The 15,273-nt window shown below is 53.5% G+C and overlaps 5 protein-coding genes and 1 pseudogene across 6 annotated transcripts, besides 1 other annotated feature; 1 reads left to right on the forward strand and 5 right to left on the reverse strand.

The window, feature by feature from the left end:
* Positions 1-593: 593 nt before the first annotated feature.
* Positions 594-1,214, reverse strand: NCS57_00881800 (Nudix hydrolase domain-containing protein; the record flags this gene model as incomplete). The annotated part of the gene is made up of 1 exon (XM_053058621.1): positions 594-1,214. One exon carries the CDS (start codon positions 1,212-1,214, stop codon positions 594-596), a length of 621 nt encoding a protein of 206 aa, XP_052912452.1.
* Positions 1,215-1,878: 664 nt separating this feature from the next.
* NCS57_00881900 (uncharacterized protein) lies at positions 1,879-3,537 on the reverse strand (the record flags this gene model as incomplete). Its single annotated transcript, XM_053058622.1, has 1 exon — positions 1,879-3,537. The coding sequence occupies one exon, from the start codon at positions 3,535-3,537 to the stop codon at positions 1,879-1,881; it is 1,659 nt and encodes a 552-aa protein (XP_052912453.1).
* Positions 3,538-4,379: 842 nt separating this feature from the next.
* NCS57_00882000 (uncharacterized protein) lies at positions 4,380-5,045 on the reverse strand (the record flags this gene model as incomplete). Its single annotated transcript, XM_053058623.1, has 1 exon — positions 4,380-5,045. One exon carries the CDS (start codon positions 5,043-5,045, stop codon positions 4,380-4,382), a length of 666 nt encoding a protein of 221 aa, XP_052912454.1.
* A 453-nt stretch (positions 5,046-5,498) lies between these two features.
* On the reverse strand, positions 5,499-7,989 carry NCS57_00882100 (Usp domain-containing protein; the record flags this gene model as incomplete). Its single annotated transcript, XM_053058624.1, has 3 exons — positions 5,499-6,161; positions 6,216-6,591; positions 7,574-7,989. The coding sequence occupies 3 exons, from the start codon at positions 7,987-7,989 to the stop codon at positions 5,499-5,501; spliced, it is 1,455 nt and encodes a 484-aa protein (XP_052912455.1).
* A 3,389-nt stretch (positions 7,990-11,378) lies between these two features.
* NCS57_00882200 lies at positions 11,379-12,946 on the reverse strand (annotated as a pseudogene). Its single transcript has 3 exons — positions 12,611-12,946; positions 12,344-12,559; positions 11,379-12,281 (listed from the first exon to the last, which is right to left on the reverse strand).
* Positions 11,379-12,946: a sequence feature.
* Positions 12,947-13,419: 473 nt separating this feature from the next.
* On the forward strand, positions 13,420-15,187 carry NCS57_00882300 (Protein kinase domain-containing protein; the record flags this gene model as incomplete). The annotated part of the gene is made up of 3 exons (XM_053058625.1): positions 13,420-13,475; positions 13,537-15,019; positions 15,062-15,187. The coding sequence occupies 3 exons, from the start codon at positions 13,420-13,422 to the stop codon at positions 15,185-15,187; spliced, it is 1,665 nt and encodes a 554-aa protein (XP_052912456.1).
* Positions 15,188-15,273: the final 86 nt, after the last annotated feature.

Below are 15,273 nucleotides of genomic sequence, written 5' to 3' on the forward strand. Positions count from 1 at the left end.
AAACGGATGAATGGATGGATGGACGGAAACGTGGCATGCATTTGAATGATCACAGCTCTCTTATCTCTTTGTTTTTTTCTTTTTCTTCTCCTTCTCATTCTTGTCGTTCTGTTTCTTGATTTCCCCAAAAACGTCTTTGCTGGTTGTTGATGAAGGGATGAGATGAGATGAGGAAAGGGATGATGATGAAAAAAAAGAAGAAGAGGAGAGGAACTGGAATCTTGCTCTGATGATGGGCAGCTCGCAGTCCTCTTCGCAGACTTACACTAGCAAACACGATGAGACTACCCCATGCTCGGATCTGTGTGCTGATGCTGAGTGGAGTGGTTTACGGGATCAATGAAATGTACCTTTTGTCTTTCTTCACGTCGTCTCTCTCTCTCTACTCTAATACCTTTCTCGGTCACCACGTCTTCTTTGGTCAGGGGTTGTTGGTTGGTGTTGTTTTTTTCGTTGTGCTTTAAGGGGGTGACGGTGAAGAATGGGGGCTGGCTGGTGTTGTCGCCTCGACAAGTGATGATGACCCGATAGACGAACAGTAATGAGCACACGATATCCCTCCTTCTCAGCCTGGTGCTCTCTTTTGAGGATGCTCACTCGGTGTCCCTCTCCTCCCTCCACAACCTGAAACCCTCCAAGACATTCCTCCTCACGCCCTCACTCGTAAAGTCCAGCTCCCTCCCGTCACTGAACTTTCTCTCCCTGGCTTCTTGCTCCGTGACCCACGCAAACTCGACGTGCTCGTCGTCGCAAATCTTGACGGCGTCGTAGCTCTCCACGTCGATCCAGACCGCCAATTTCCCCCACACCACCTCTTTAACTCGGAATATCAGAAAGTCCCCAATCATCTCCAGTTTAGTCTCCAGCACATCAACGGGCAGCTCCCCAGCCTGATCAGCCGGCACAAGCCTAACGGGAGCTTTCACGATCTTGGCCCTCAGCCCCGTCTCCTCCCACAGCTCCCTCACGGCGGCAGCCACGATGTTGACGTCCTCGTCGTCCACGCACCCGCCGGGGATCTCCCACTTCAGGGGCCACGAGTCGTGGGGCGCGCGGCGGAGGAGGAGGACCTGGCCCTGGGCGTTGGTGACGAGGGCGCCCGTCATGAGGTGGTGGATGGACGGGTTGGCGGCGAGGAATGCGGCGGGGGTGAACGAGGCGAAGGCCTGGAGGGAGGGGGACGCCTTGTAGGTAGTTGGCGGTGCCGCGTTCATTTTGTAAAGTGATGCTTGATAATTGTGTCTTTAGGTCTTTTGTTGTTGAGTCTGAAGTTGTGATGTTGCTGCTTATTGATGAGGTTTTGAGGTTGAGATTGGTTGGAAGAAATACCCACTAGGCATATATGATTCATACCTAAAGCCTTGATTGTACCAGGTACAGCATGCACACTGGTTACGTGCAGATTTTCCCCAGCCTGGGCAAGCACGCAACCAGAACCCGAATATCTTCAACTTCAAAAGAAGAGACCATCCGATGGAACAAGCAAATGTGTAGACACTAAGGCTGTATGTCTCTGTGCTTCAAAAAAAACAAAGAATGCGGCAATATAACCAATGCCTCATCCCTTGCTAACCTCACACGTCTTAGCCACAAACTCCAGTAGGATCAATCATTGTAAATTGTCAAACCAACGAGATATACTGCCTCGTACATCTCTTTCTTTCCAAGGAACCGCTGAGCCTATCCCGTATCCTTCCCCTCTCCAAGTAGGTATCCATTCCCAGGCTGGGTCTATGTAAACGCCTGTCCTCTTGTCGTAGATTCTTCCTCATTCCCAATAACGCCAAAAAGTCCCCCAAGTGAATCAATCGTACACAATCAGCCGCTTATTACAAGTCTCAAGTATAAACCATAGTGCTTCAACCGAAGGGAAAGGGACTACGACATCTTGGCGCCCATCTCCTTGGAGCCCATCTCTTCCATTCCATACTCATCCCACTCCTCGTCACCTCCAAGCTTCCTCCCGACCCAGATACCGACAGCTGTGACCAGACTACCCATAAGGAACCATCCTTCAAACCAGCCATCCACGAATGCTGGGCTCAGTGCACCCTTAAGCACGCTTCCAACCGCCGAACCCAACGCAGAAGGTAGCTGGCTGCGTAGTAACAGGGCAGATGAGATGACGTATGTAGCAGCGATCTGGCCCACAACAAGTGCGAGATTCGCCTGTGCTTGACGGAGCAGGCCAGGCATCCACTTGGCGAACAGGTGGAAGGTTTGAACCACGCTGTTGGCGCTGGCAAGGAGGATCACGCCGCTCAGAGCAAAGCTGATGAGACGCGCCCAAGCAAGCTGGTCCAACTTAGGGTCCCAGTGACGGGCGAGAATACTGAGGAAGCGGTTGATGGGGTCGGTGTTGGCGAAGCTCGACGTAGGAGAATATACTCGACGGATCGTAGTCAGTGTAGTTGCACCGATGCGGTACAGACAGTACAGGCTGAAGAGTTGTGAAGGGATCAGGAGGGCTCGTCCCACGGGCGTAGAAGCGCGTACAGTCGCTGCATGATGGCTCTTGATCAGGGAGAGACCTGAAGCAAGGTTGGCCTCCATGGTCTCCAAACCAGCAATTTCCAGGCGCAGCGTGCGCATCTCTGCCTCTTCGCTGGTCGGGCCTCGTAAGGAGCCCATCACCTTTCCAACAAGACCGCTACCCTTGCCCAGTGGCGCAGCTGGAGCGTTAGCTGCCTTGCGCTGCAGGTACTGCAGTCGGTGTTGCTTCGTGAGGAGCATCTCGTTGGCGGCATCCAGTCCGGCTTGCTTCCTCGCAACGTCAACCTCGGTGACAGGTCGCTTTCGCCGAGTTGTAACATCCACAAAGGTATGCCATGGTGAAGAAACGGCAGCGAAACCCGACAGAAGAGCCATGAGCGAGATGCCGACAACTCCAATGCGTTCCAAGCATCCGCGAGTCAATATCTCGCCCAAGCTCATGTCTCCATAACTCGAAGTCTTGCGCATAGCGCCCTCGGGAACAGCCTGGCCAACAGACCAGAAAGCAAACAACCATCCCATAAAGAGCGCCAGCTGCAAAAGCCAAGCGAAACGAGGGAACCTGCCCTTGGCAGTCCTCTGGAAACTCCATCCAGCACTCGAGACAATGGACCGGGCCTCCAACCAGGGCACCAGGACGACCAGCATGAACAACAGGCTTGGCACCGTAATCCTCAACGCCAGATTCCTCGAATCCGCATTGATCAATTCGATAATCTCATCCATTATCAGCGCGCCCAGCGTAGCGGCCAACCCGACCGTGACGCCAAACGTCCAGGCCGCGCTGCGCCGCCTCCAACTCTTTGCCCCATGTTCAGCGTGTACCTGTCGCAGCGCAGCCGGTGCGTGCGAGGGCAGTACGTGATCTTCGCCGTCGCGGGATTCGGAGCTGGCGCTAAGGCGAGGGAAAATGTGTCGGACGACGAGGATCGTGACGGAGACGAATACGAAGAAGAAAGGGAGGGCGGCGATGGAGGAGGCGAGGGTTATCGGTCGGGGAGGCGCTTCGCAGGCGTCCTCGCCGCAGCGAGTAAAAGGCCACATGATGGAGAAGCGACGGTTGTTGTATTCGTGTCGTCGTCTTTGTCGTGCGTGGCCTATCGACCGAGGCCGCGGGACTTAAGAAGTCGGGCGAACCCCTCTCGACGCTCGCTGTCGCAAAAAGACGAGAGTCTGATGGAACGTCGACGTCACTGCGCCTCGCCTTCAACGTCGATGTAGTGCCGTTCTGAACCGTTACTTGAAGCACAATGCGGATAGATACAAGTCGGTCCTCGTCCTTGGTGTGTTGAAAATGTCGTTGATAGAGGGGAAATGGAATTGGCTAGACTAAACGGAATGAATGATAGTGAGTTGCTGACGTGTGGGTGTCGTCTCCCTCTCTTCCTCATTCGAACATGGCCCAGACCTCGAGTGGCAGTGGCAGACGCTGCCTCAGGCTGCCCCTGTCCTGCCCTGTCCTGCCCAGGCCGGAATGACATGCTCGCACATGGCTCGGCTCGGGACAGGGTCAGGCAGGGGCCTCTCTCCCTTCACAAGTTGCTGGTTTTGTTTCATTTGCCCCGCTGAATCATGCCTCCTGGGCTGCCGCGCTCTGCTGCATCGCTGACGTGCGCCTCAAGACAAGGGGCTTCACCCCCTGGCCTCGTGAGGTTTCAGCAGTTACAGCAGTGGCCATTGGTCGCCATCGCCGCCAACCACATCTCCTCGAATTCCTCCCTTCAATTCATGGCACCACACGTCTCAACTCTTTATTAAAGTCAATTCCACTTGCAGCCAGTTGGACACACTGCTCACGCCATTCAATGCTTCCAAGAGTATTGCAGGAACTCAAAATCGCTACGCAGTTTCATATTACTGCTTCTACTTGCTATTGACGACGGAACCTATTGATAAATCCGATCCAGCAACCTTGACACGCAAAGTAGCTCAGGAGTCTCGATGTTAAACACGTCTCTTACACACTCAGGGTCCACTAGACATGTCCCGCAGCAGTCCAGTGTGCCTTCCCAGCATCTCCACAGCTTCCATGAAGATGACCCCTCAACCGCTGGAGTTTCATCACTCGCCAGAGCCCCTTCGGGCTGGTCGACCGTTGACATCGCGTCAACCTCTTTAACCGGTTGCATCTCCTGAACCGGTTGGATTTCTTGCATAGGCTGGATCTCTTGAATTGGCTGAATCTCCTCAGTTGGTGGGATTCCTCTAGTCATGTTGTTAACAGGTAGAGAGCCCTGTTCCGCGTCGATGTTCTGCTCGGTTGACGATTCTTGCTCTTGATCCTCTTCATGTGCCGGCTCATGCTCTTGATCCTCGGTGTTGGATGCTTCATACTCATGCTCCTCATCGCTTGACGATCCTTTTTCCTGACTCTCGTCTTCTGGCGACGTGCCCGCCCCATCGCCACCCCTCACGGGTTCTTGCTCTGCGGAAGAACCATCATCCTCGCTGACACGAGCTTGGTTCGTGTCCTCGATGTTCGAAGAACCGTGGGTCTCGCCTCCGTCGCCAGTATCCGAGTTGTGACCCCCTCCATTGCCGGCATGGGCCATGCGCTCCAGACCTTGATCCGCCTCCTTTGATTCCGCAGATGACTCTAGCTTCCCTTAAGCCGTGACTTTGCGTGATTCGGAACCAGCCATATCGGAAGACGCGCCATCAAGAGTACGCATCCCACACAGATGTGGATAGACATGATGCAGTCCGCATTCGCCTTCTCTTTGGGTTTCATCTATCCGGTGAGGACACCGCCCAAGATACACAGCCTCCAGGTCTGACACTTCAGAGTCCATCACGCCGTCCTCGTTGCCACCGCAGGGAGTAGAAGGGGCAGGCTGTTTTTTCCTAGGCCGAGCGAGAGGAGAGCTGGATCTCCGAGGCCTTTCATTGACTGATCCAGACACATACTTGCTCTTGAGCAAGTCATATCCTGGTTCCCCGTGGTCTTTTGCATACGTGCCCTTCCGCTTCTCTTTGTTGCCTGTCGATCGGCTCTCTTCCATCTTCTATGATGTGCTCTTCTGGCGCGTGGGGGTATCATCATCATCGTCATCATCGTCCTCCATCTTCATCTTTAGAGCGGCAGCCTCGCCCACCTCCATCTTATGGAGCTGCTCGAGCTTCTGCTTGTCCAAGATCTGCTGTCCTGACATGACCTCGAATTCACCATCGTCGTCGTCATCATCATCGCTCTCCGCGCCTGCGGTGGCAGGATCCTTGACAACTCGTTGATCTTCTGGGGCTTCATCGAGAGTATTGATGCTCGCCGGGCCGGGAGTTCGAGTATTCAAGAGTTGACTGGGGTTGATGGGCTTGATCGTTGGGTCAAACGATGCAGGAAGGCCCAGAGCTCGTGCAACCTGATGGGCCTCCTCGTCGGGTGTGTTGGAGACCTCCAGCTCATAGGTACTGCTCGCTTCGCTGTCCGCCTCATGCCTACCAGCGGTTGCGGCCAGCATGCCCACATATGTCTGGCGAGTTGAATCGTTGGCACGTTTCGTCTTCTTCTTGAGGCGTTTATCCGTTGGTCGAACCACGACAACGGGCACGGGTGAGTATTGGAGACAATACTTGGAGAAAGAGTTGTGTGTGTTGATCAGGCCCTGAAAGCCACCCAGTGTGCGGCCTCTGGTTCCGACAATGAGCATAGCAGGTTGATACATCTGGATCTAAAACGTGGCTGTTAGCTTTCAGTAGAATCATTCTCGGCAAGACTGGCATACCAATGTTTGGAAAGTTGTATGTAGTTTGCCGACGGCGTATTCAAGAATGATGTTGATAGCCCTGTTAGAGCCATTTCGCTTCACAACACCTTTCAGAATCGACTCGGCCTCCTCCTGGTAGGACTTGTCGATGCTGCGAATATCCTTCTCAATTACTCTCACACACACGACATCGTCCCCGTCGTCGACCAGCTCGTCAAGCAACCACTGCAACGCATAGTCGGAGTAGGGGTGCTCGTCGACGCCAACCATAAAGGTGCGTGACCTTCGTCGCGCTTGATATCCACGATGCCGAACATTGAGTGTCAGCGAGATGGCATTGTTCTTGGTCGGCTCGCCGGTTGGGACGTTGTCGAAGGAGATGTGGTTCCGGAACCTGTCGGGCGGGGTCTCGGTTAGCGTCGCCATTGTGATGGATGATGTGAAGATGCCACAGAACGTGGAAAGGACGATGGTAAATAGATGTGAGAGATATGGGCAAGCAACAACAGAATTGGAGGAGGAATGCAGAGAGTTCAGGTATGACGCCGATGAAAGCCCAAAAAGCCTGCGGGAATTTGCGGGCTTGCTGCGTTCAGGGTGGCTGTGACGAAGGATGGATGGCCTGACAGCCCAGACCAAGTGACTAGCTTCCAAGAAGAGAAGAGTCTTTTGGTCATCCCCACGACAAGGCTTGTCGCAAGCAGCGGGGTAATGAAATAGTGATGCTGTGGGGACAAGGTTATTGCCAGCGAACTGGACCAGGCCAACAATTGCGAGGTCCCACAGAGGTCGGCATCTCTACCATGTTGGAAGTTGAACCTCGGACAACCAGTAATCGCATCCTTGAAGCCAATCGTCGTCACTGTAGCGATCTCGGCTACAGTCGCATTGGGGATGGTTGCCGAATGCTGATGTGGGGTGTCCAATGCTGAGCCAGCTGTCCCAAGTGTCTCGTTGCATAGCATCATCTCGCCAGCATTGCCGACATGCCCTTCGTTTCCCAGGAATGTCGCTTCACCCAAGATCTTGAACAACTTCGGCTTGCAACGTGGCGGAGTGAGACCACGATCGAGATCAGACATGAAATGCTTTTTCGAACAGGGTCTCGAAAGTGATCGACCAAAGATGGCATTAAAGATCATGTCTGAGAGCAACGAGCTTTTGTGGACACGCCACATGGAACCGTATTCGGACCATGGTTCGCATGTGAAAACATGGGTTTTGGATAACGTGAGGCTCGATCGAGGTTTTCGAGTTTGACTCGGTGACAGGGAAGCGTTTCGACCAGGTAACAAACCCACGGGCAGGACTCTCATATGGCCAAGGAAATTGACGAGACTAGGGAGGCAACAAGGAAATTATACGATACAACTTACCTAGCTGGAGCAGGAGAACTGACACGGATACGCGCGTTGCCCATCTTTTGAGGCTTTCCTTGTGGCAGTGCAGGATCTTTTGGAGAACGGAACGTGACAGAGCTGATGGATGAGTGCCTGCTAATCAATGATCCGGTTGCTTTTCCTGCATTATCGTTGCTCTCGAGGCTTGCGCTGCGAACTGACGGGGGGTCGGCAGCAAAAGAGACGCTCGATTTGTGACCAGACGACTCGTCGTCGCCGTCGCTGGCCCTCACACTAGTATTGGATCCATCGACAGTGTTGGAGTCGCAGGAGAAATAGTCAGCCTTAGGACCCCTTGTCTCCGAATCGCTCGGAGGTACAGTCGTCTTGGGAGATATGTCGGAATCGGAGCGTTTGACGGGCACAGGCTGGACGATGGAGGCAGTCGCCATGTCGTCCACCGTGTCGAATTTTGGGATGAAGCGAGCGCTGTGAAAGGGGAAGAGCCGTGCTTGGCTTTGGCTTGGTGTTTCCACCGATGTTTAGTCCAAGCAAGAGTGTTGTAAGGATGCAGCTGTGTGATGCCACACTAGGCGGATAACGGACGATGGTCAGGACAAACAGGTTGCAGGCGAAACAGTCGACAGAGGCCTCCCTTGATGGATGAAAAAGGAAGGAAAGCTCGCGACTTGAGATCGGCTTCGACAAAGACCCAAGGAACCCTGGGAACCTCCTTCCCGAGCCGCCAAGATGGATGCGACTGCTGCCAAGACCGAGAGGCTGATAGGCAAGCTTGGCTTGGCCTGGGGAAGACCGAATCACGAGGCGCACAAGAAGGCGCAGATAATGGAGACGGGTTTCCTAGCGCGATAGGCGAAGGGGGCGAAGCCGAGTTTAGCTATGACGTTGAATGAAGCTGTTTGCAAGTGGATGGATAGTAGGAAGCTTCCTGACGCGGGTTGCGATGGGCACAAGCAGAAGAGAGCAAGCAGCGGGCGCAGATTCGATTTGACGGGAAAAGCAGGAGCGAAAAGATGCGAAAGTCAGAAAGAGGACTGTGCGTCGCTTTATCAATCGACAGAAACCGACAGCGGTGAGTAAACGAAAAGTGCTGGTCAGACGCGAGTAATTCAAGGTCGGCGAGCGGGCGGTGGTGAGGTCGATCCTGGAGCTTTCCGAGGGAAGCTGCAAGTGCAAGCAGGTGATGGTGGCGGCAGGAAAGAGAGCAGAAAAACCACAACACAACAGGGTTGCTTGCAATGGATATAACGGAAAGTGGTTAAAGATCCTTGTGCGAGTGTGAGATGAGCAAGAGACGGTGTGCGGCGTGTAGGTGTGCTTGTGTAATTGTTTTGGTAGGTCGATGGTCAAGGTGACGAGAGGTGAAGCCACGGCCAAGGCCTAGGTCAGCCCAGATTTTGTTAGAGGTAAGGTTATAGTCAGGCAAGGAATGGAGAAACCACGTTTTCGGACGTCGCCTTTTACCACAACAGGTCAAGGAGACGGGACGGGATGGCGAGGGAAAAGGGGAGGGAAGGTTTAGATTTCGTTTGCGGAGTTCTTTTTTAGTCTAATCCGTCCAAGGTCCTTTTTTTGTTCCTTAGGCAGGCAAATTGAATCATGGCATGGGGATCTGCTGTCGCAATAAGAGAGGCGGCGCGTGAGGGAGGGTGAAGGAGGAAGCGGAGATACCTATCCCCCCCCTTCTACCCACCCCAAAGGCGCTGGCGCCGAACGGATCGGGCCTTGATCCACGTAGCAGCAGGGCGTTTGCAGGGAAAAGGAGGGTGAGGCTAGAGACAGCGAGCAGGTACTGGATTTCATTTTCAAGCGTTGCAGAGTTGTGCGGTTCGTGCACTTTTTGAAACCTAGGTTGAGGCGGTAGCAGCGGCGGAATTTCACCGAGTTGAACACGACCTAGGTACTAAAGGACATGCAGAAGCAGGGTCGAGGTGCGATCAAGGTTGGCGATGCAGATGTGGTGGCTGTGAAAAGTGCAAACGCTTGACGTAGTCCCGGCCCGTCAGAGCAAACCGTTTATCATCCATACGACGTGCTTATCCCATCCCTTGTTGCTCAACCCTCAGGGATAGTAGCTCACTGGGTAATGAGTATCCGTAGGTAGGTTGTGTGGCAACGGGGGACAACGGCGATGCGATGCAGGCCAAGACACGGGACGATTTGGCACGCGAGAGGCATGGGCTCGCTGCGGGGAGTCATTGGCTGAATTCTACGAACTACAAGCAGGGTATCTATCAGAATCTCTTGGAGATAACGACAGAAGCGAGAGTAAGAGTCACAGAGAGAACAGAGGGAACAAGAGGCCGCCGGTCCAGCCCTCCCTCGAGTAGAGCAACGAGGAAATGAAGGGCACACCACCAGGCACACGCACGCACAGCACAGCACACTGACGGTAGTTGGCAAAAGAAACATTAGCCCACTCACACTCTCTCCGCTGCAGTCAAATACGACGAACCCTATCAACACCATCATCCCTGGGGACCCATTAGATCACATGGAAACTCTTTGGCTCTAACAGCCGGCAACCAACGAGTAGGGCTGCTTGCCGGAATATCCACTTAATAAGCGGCCCTTAGTGAGGACCGCTATCCCCCTCACTAATGCCACCTTGTTTTTGGGCAGCCATGGTTGGAAATCATATTCTATCCCAACCAACTTTGGGTGCTAATCCGTCACCCGCCGCCCCGTCCTCCGCTCTCTCCAATCTTGGCTCCGGCACTCATGGCCCGAGTGTTACTCTAATGTCCGAGAAAGAGAAAGCCAAGCCCGCGCTAGATGGGCTCGGCACTCGTTGGGTGACGAACACCTCTCACCCAGCACCTGGGAGCCGGGAAAAAAACAAGCTGCGACTCCCGCCGCCCCGGGTGGATCATATCACCAGCTGGTGCTGCACTTGGGCATCGCGGCGCAGACGCCCGTGGCGGGGGTTACAGTTAGCTTTGCTTAGCAAGATGAGCTAGCGGGGCTGCGGCTAGATCCAGCATGGTGTGTCGACTGAGAACAGAGCCTCCGCAGATGAGATGGGATCGATGCCGGTGTCTCTTGTCTGACAGCTTCCCGGGCGAGCGAGCAACCATCAGGCGAAAGAGAGGGCTCACCCATGCAAGGAAGCACAAGCGAGAGACATTCAGCCCATTCAGAGGAAAAGTTGCCACAGGCTCTTGCTCACCGCATCACACAGGTCGTACCCGGTCCGCCATGATACCCCTTGAAGCAGAGCGTCTCTGAACCAGTCAGTCCTCTTGGTGGGCGCACATGAAGGCTTCTGGTTGTTTGAGCTGTCAACTCCACGACTCCATTCTGTGTCAACTCTGCACATTCCCGTTCCGAGGCCGACTAAGAACGGCTCCGGAATCCTACCCCGGTAATTCCGACACCGCCGGCTTGGCCCAGCCATCAGGTTCAGCCCCAAATCCAGGTTCCCGGCTGTGGAGTGCCATAGGCAATCGGCACTTGAGCTGCTCTTTCACGTGGCCCCCCGATAGGATATCTCGAGCAAACTGTCGATGCTTTCCTCCCACCAATGACGCCAACCTCACAGCATACAACATATCAAGGTGGCAGAGAAAAGAATGCAAGGAATCTGTCCAGCCCAGCACTGCTGTTCGAGGTTAATGCTTGTCAAGTTCATCTACTTCTACCTTGGGTTCCGAAATAAGCTCCTGATCCTGCTCGCGATCCCGGATTTTCTTTCATAGCGCTCTAGAGCCTTTACAAGCTCTGCAGGCTCTACTGGGGCGGAGGCGTACAGTGACCTTCGCTTGGGTATGTGATAAGAACCCCGCTCAGCTCGCGTGGAAGAAGGCCGTGAAGACTCACGGCTCGAGGGATTGATACCGTCCAGACCTATAATGACAGGGCCGGATTCATCCTGTATATCGGAAGGCGGAGGTTCGCCCTGTGAATCGTCGCCCTGCGGCTCGTAGCCCATGGCTTCGCGACGAGCTACAACAGGTCCATCAAAACGGGCCTGTGCCTCGAGCATGAGTTGATCCAATGGCGAAATTCCATCGATAACTTTCTTAGTCGAGGTGTTAGTTCCGTGCTCTGGTCCTTGTACTGAAGCTGGTGGTCCGGTATCATGGCTCGCAAACCAGGTATGCCTGGGACTGCTAGGAATCTGACCCGCCAGGTCTTCAACCATTGTCGTGTCCCATGAGTCTGATGGAATCCCCAGGCTTTGGTGGTGAGAGGCCGCCGTAGTCCATCGACCAGATGCTATCTCCTCAGGAATCATTGTTGACGGATATTCTCTTCCCTCTAAAGTTTCCCTTGTTTCCCGTTCTACCTCCTGGAAAGGCTCCATCTTGATCAGCTCATGCTGGTCGGCCATCTCCGCAGTAAGCCTCTGGGCTGGAAGAGGAGCCATTAGTTCTTGGACGAAGCCGATAGCAGCATCGCTGGCCCGCACATGCAACAGAGGCTCCTTGGGGAATGGACTCCCCTTCCAATACTGTCGTAGTCGAATGAGGTCGCCGCCAAACGTCCGTTTCTGCGTGAGCAGGTAAAATATGGTTTCTCCCAAGCACCACATGTCAGCCGGGAAAGGATCAATATGCCCAGGGTTATCCCCAATGCCGGGGACCGACTCGGGAGGCATAAATCCAGGTGTCCCTTGAACAGTTGTAGTGGTGGCGTCGGTCCCGATCCGCTTGCTGAGCCCAAGATCACAAATCTTGACGTGCCAGTCACCATACGGGGGCTTGCTTTTTATCAGGATGTTCTTAGTGAACGGAATCTCTGTCAGCGCAAAGGCAGAGGAATTGAAAAAGGGGGGGGTCTTACCGCGGGCTTTAGATCGCGGTGCGCAAAGTTATTGTGATGCATGAACCGTAACCCTTGAAGAATCTGCCATCCGATGTCCTGCACTTGACCCTCGGCAAGTTTACCATGTTCCTCGACGTGGTCCTTCAAGTCTCCTAATTCGCAATACTCCATGGCCAAGAATAGCACGGAAGGACCTTGGAACCAACCATACGACTTGACAAAGAACTCGGAGTACTGCAAGCGTTAGTACACTTGTTCCAATAACGAAGACGAAGCATAGCCAACCTTCGCCTGCGAGAATTTGGCCAAGGCTTCCAGCTCCCTCACACAATCGTGCCGTTTTGACCTAATCTTTGCAATATCGAGTTGTTTCACCGCCCGAAAGTTGTAGGCCGCTGGGCTCTCGGGCTCTCTCTTCTCCAGCCAGACAATGCCGAATCCTCCGCGGCCGAGCATCTTCTGGCGTATCCATCTCTCCTGTTGGGGCCTCCGTCTTCCCTGATATTTCAGGTGCGTCGTTTCATTGGGTATATCGGCGTTTGGGTGGAACGCTGCCTCGAGGCGCGAGTCTCGGACCAGCTCTGGTAAGTCTTGGAGAGGAAGGTCTTGGAGTGTAGCCATGCTGCGTTACTGTTCAGGCCATCTCCATCACCACTCGGGGCGGCGATGACGAGGTCTGGATTGCGGTAAGACGATTATTGGGGTTCGACCAAGCTCAGGATTAGACAAGAGCCACGGTAAGACGATCTTGAGAGCTTAGTCGAGCTGAGAATTAGACAAGAAAGACAAGAACAATGTTGAAGGTTGCAGGTCAGCACTCTCCAGATTGAGGGGAAATATCCATGTCAACGGCGTCGAACATTCAGCCTGGTGTTCAGCCATGCACTGCCACCAAGGCGAGACACCTAGACGCCAATATGCAAGCCCTCGGGGGTGGTTAGTATCTTAGCCCAATGACAAGGTCGGGCTGTTCAGCTGAATTGGTCTGCTAGCACAGCCTGGTCTTAGCAGCGGATGTGGGTTAAAAAGGCTCCAAGTCGAGTCACCATTCTTGATCAAACCGATACTTTGTCTTTTGCGAAAAACTATTTCATATGGAGGCAGCTGGGTTAGCATTGGCAGTGGTCGGCGCGGTAGACTTGTGTATCAAGTAAGAGTGTTTCCAATCCTGCAAAACAACCTACGGTGAGGTAGCTCTAACTATGAAATAGGTATGGAAGAGAGTTACGAAAGACGTGCACGGCTTTCAAGGGAGCCGAGCCCGAGCTCGAAGAGAGAGCCCTCAAGATAGAGATTGGTTGGCACAGATGCTTCACTCAGCTCGACTTTCTCAAGTCTATCAGTCACTTGATGGACGAAACCCACCAAAGCCTACAAGAGAGGACTTTACGAATGTTGTCCATCAAACTCGATAGCGCAACTCACACGCTACGGGGAATGGTTCACCCTCAGACTGTCAATGATGGCAATGGGAAGAGAGTCGTCTTTGTTCCTCGACCGTTCAAGTATGCGATGAAGAAGGAGAAACTCGACGAAGCTATTGATGCTCTCAGCTCCTGGCAGCAAATGTCAGATCCGTCGTGGTTTCTACTCATGAGGATGCATGGCCGTGAGATGGGCAAGGCTCTCACAACAGCGTCAAAGGTAACAGGGGCTATTCCTTCGGTCGCTGCCATCCAAAAGGATTTAAGAGAAGCCTCACCGGAAAGCTCCAGTCAAGCATCAACTGGATTATCACTGCCTGCCAAGGAACTCTACAAGATGGATATTTCCGGCATTCCCTTCTCGGACTTGAAGATTGCCAAGAGCGAAAGACCTGGGAGGACCACCACCTACGTCCTGGACGAGCTCGGTACTCTCGACTCGGCCTCCTACCAGGATATGGAGAAGAACATTCGAGGCCTGGCTCGCCGGCTCCAGCATAAAGAACCGCAGACATTTGGCCTACTTGGCTGCAAAGGATTCGTCGCAGAGAAATTAGGTCCAAACCTGGGGAGGTTCACGATAGTATCCCGTATGCCGCCTGGCCTGACCAGCGCTCAGAGTCTTCGACAGCGCTTACTACAAGGCGGCAAACCCAGCACATTGTCTCGAAGGTTCTCAATCGCCCAGGAGTTGGCCAAGTCTGTCAGTTATATACACGTCTTTGGCTTTGTCCACAAGAACATTCGTCCCGAGACCATCCTGGACTTCGATACCGGGGGAAAGGATGGTGCCTCGGTTTTCCTACTCGGCTTTGAGGATTTTCGACAAGAGGATGGAAGAACACGACGTCGCGGCGATGATGCCTTGGAGAGAAACTTATACCGTCATCCTTCACGGCACGGTATAGTCCTCAAGGAGGGGTTCATCATGCAGCATGACATATACAGCCTTGGAGTTTGCCTGCTAGAGATTGGGTTATGGCAAAGCTTTGTCAACTACGAGGCCGACGGAGAGAACCAAACTCCGTCTCCCGTGGTCGGTGTATCCTCTGATGCCTCACATGACGAAGCAGCGGCTTTCCTCTTGACTTCGGTAAAAGACCGTTTTGTCAAGTTGGCTCAAACTGAACTCCGAGAATGCATGGGGACCCGATATTCGGAGATTGTCGAAACCTGTCTCACTTGCTTGGATCCAGGCAACAAGTTTGGAGATCAGCAAGAGTTTCAGGACAAGGACGGGATTCGTGTAGGTGTGAGGTATATTGAAAAGGTGAGAGTATCTAAGACGCCTAAGAGCTTCCTACTAACTCAGTCAGATCCTCCACCGACTCAACAGCCTCTGTGTCTAAAGGCTCAGAAGAACATGCCCGAGAACCCTCTAATACCAAGTACGCAAACCCTGGAGCAGGATCATGATGCTGGATTAAACGACTTTTGATTCCTTTTATTCTTCATTGCCCTTGTCATAGGCTCCCATACCTCTACGAGGATGTACCATATCTCTGCCACACATATAGCCAACTC

This window comes from Fusarium keratoplasticum, chromosome 6 (assembly GCF_025433545.1).
Source record: "Fusarium keratoplasticum isolate Fu6.1 chromosome 6, whole genome shotgun sequence".
NCBI classification, from domain to species: domain Eukaryota; kingdom Fungi; phylum Ascomycota; class Sordariomycetes; order Hypocreales; family Nectriaceae; genus Fusarium; species Fusarium keratoplasticum.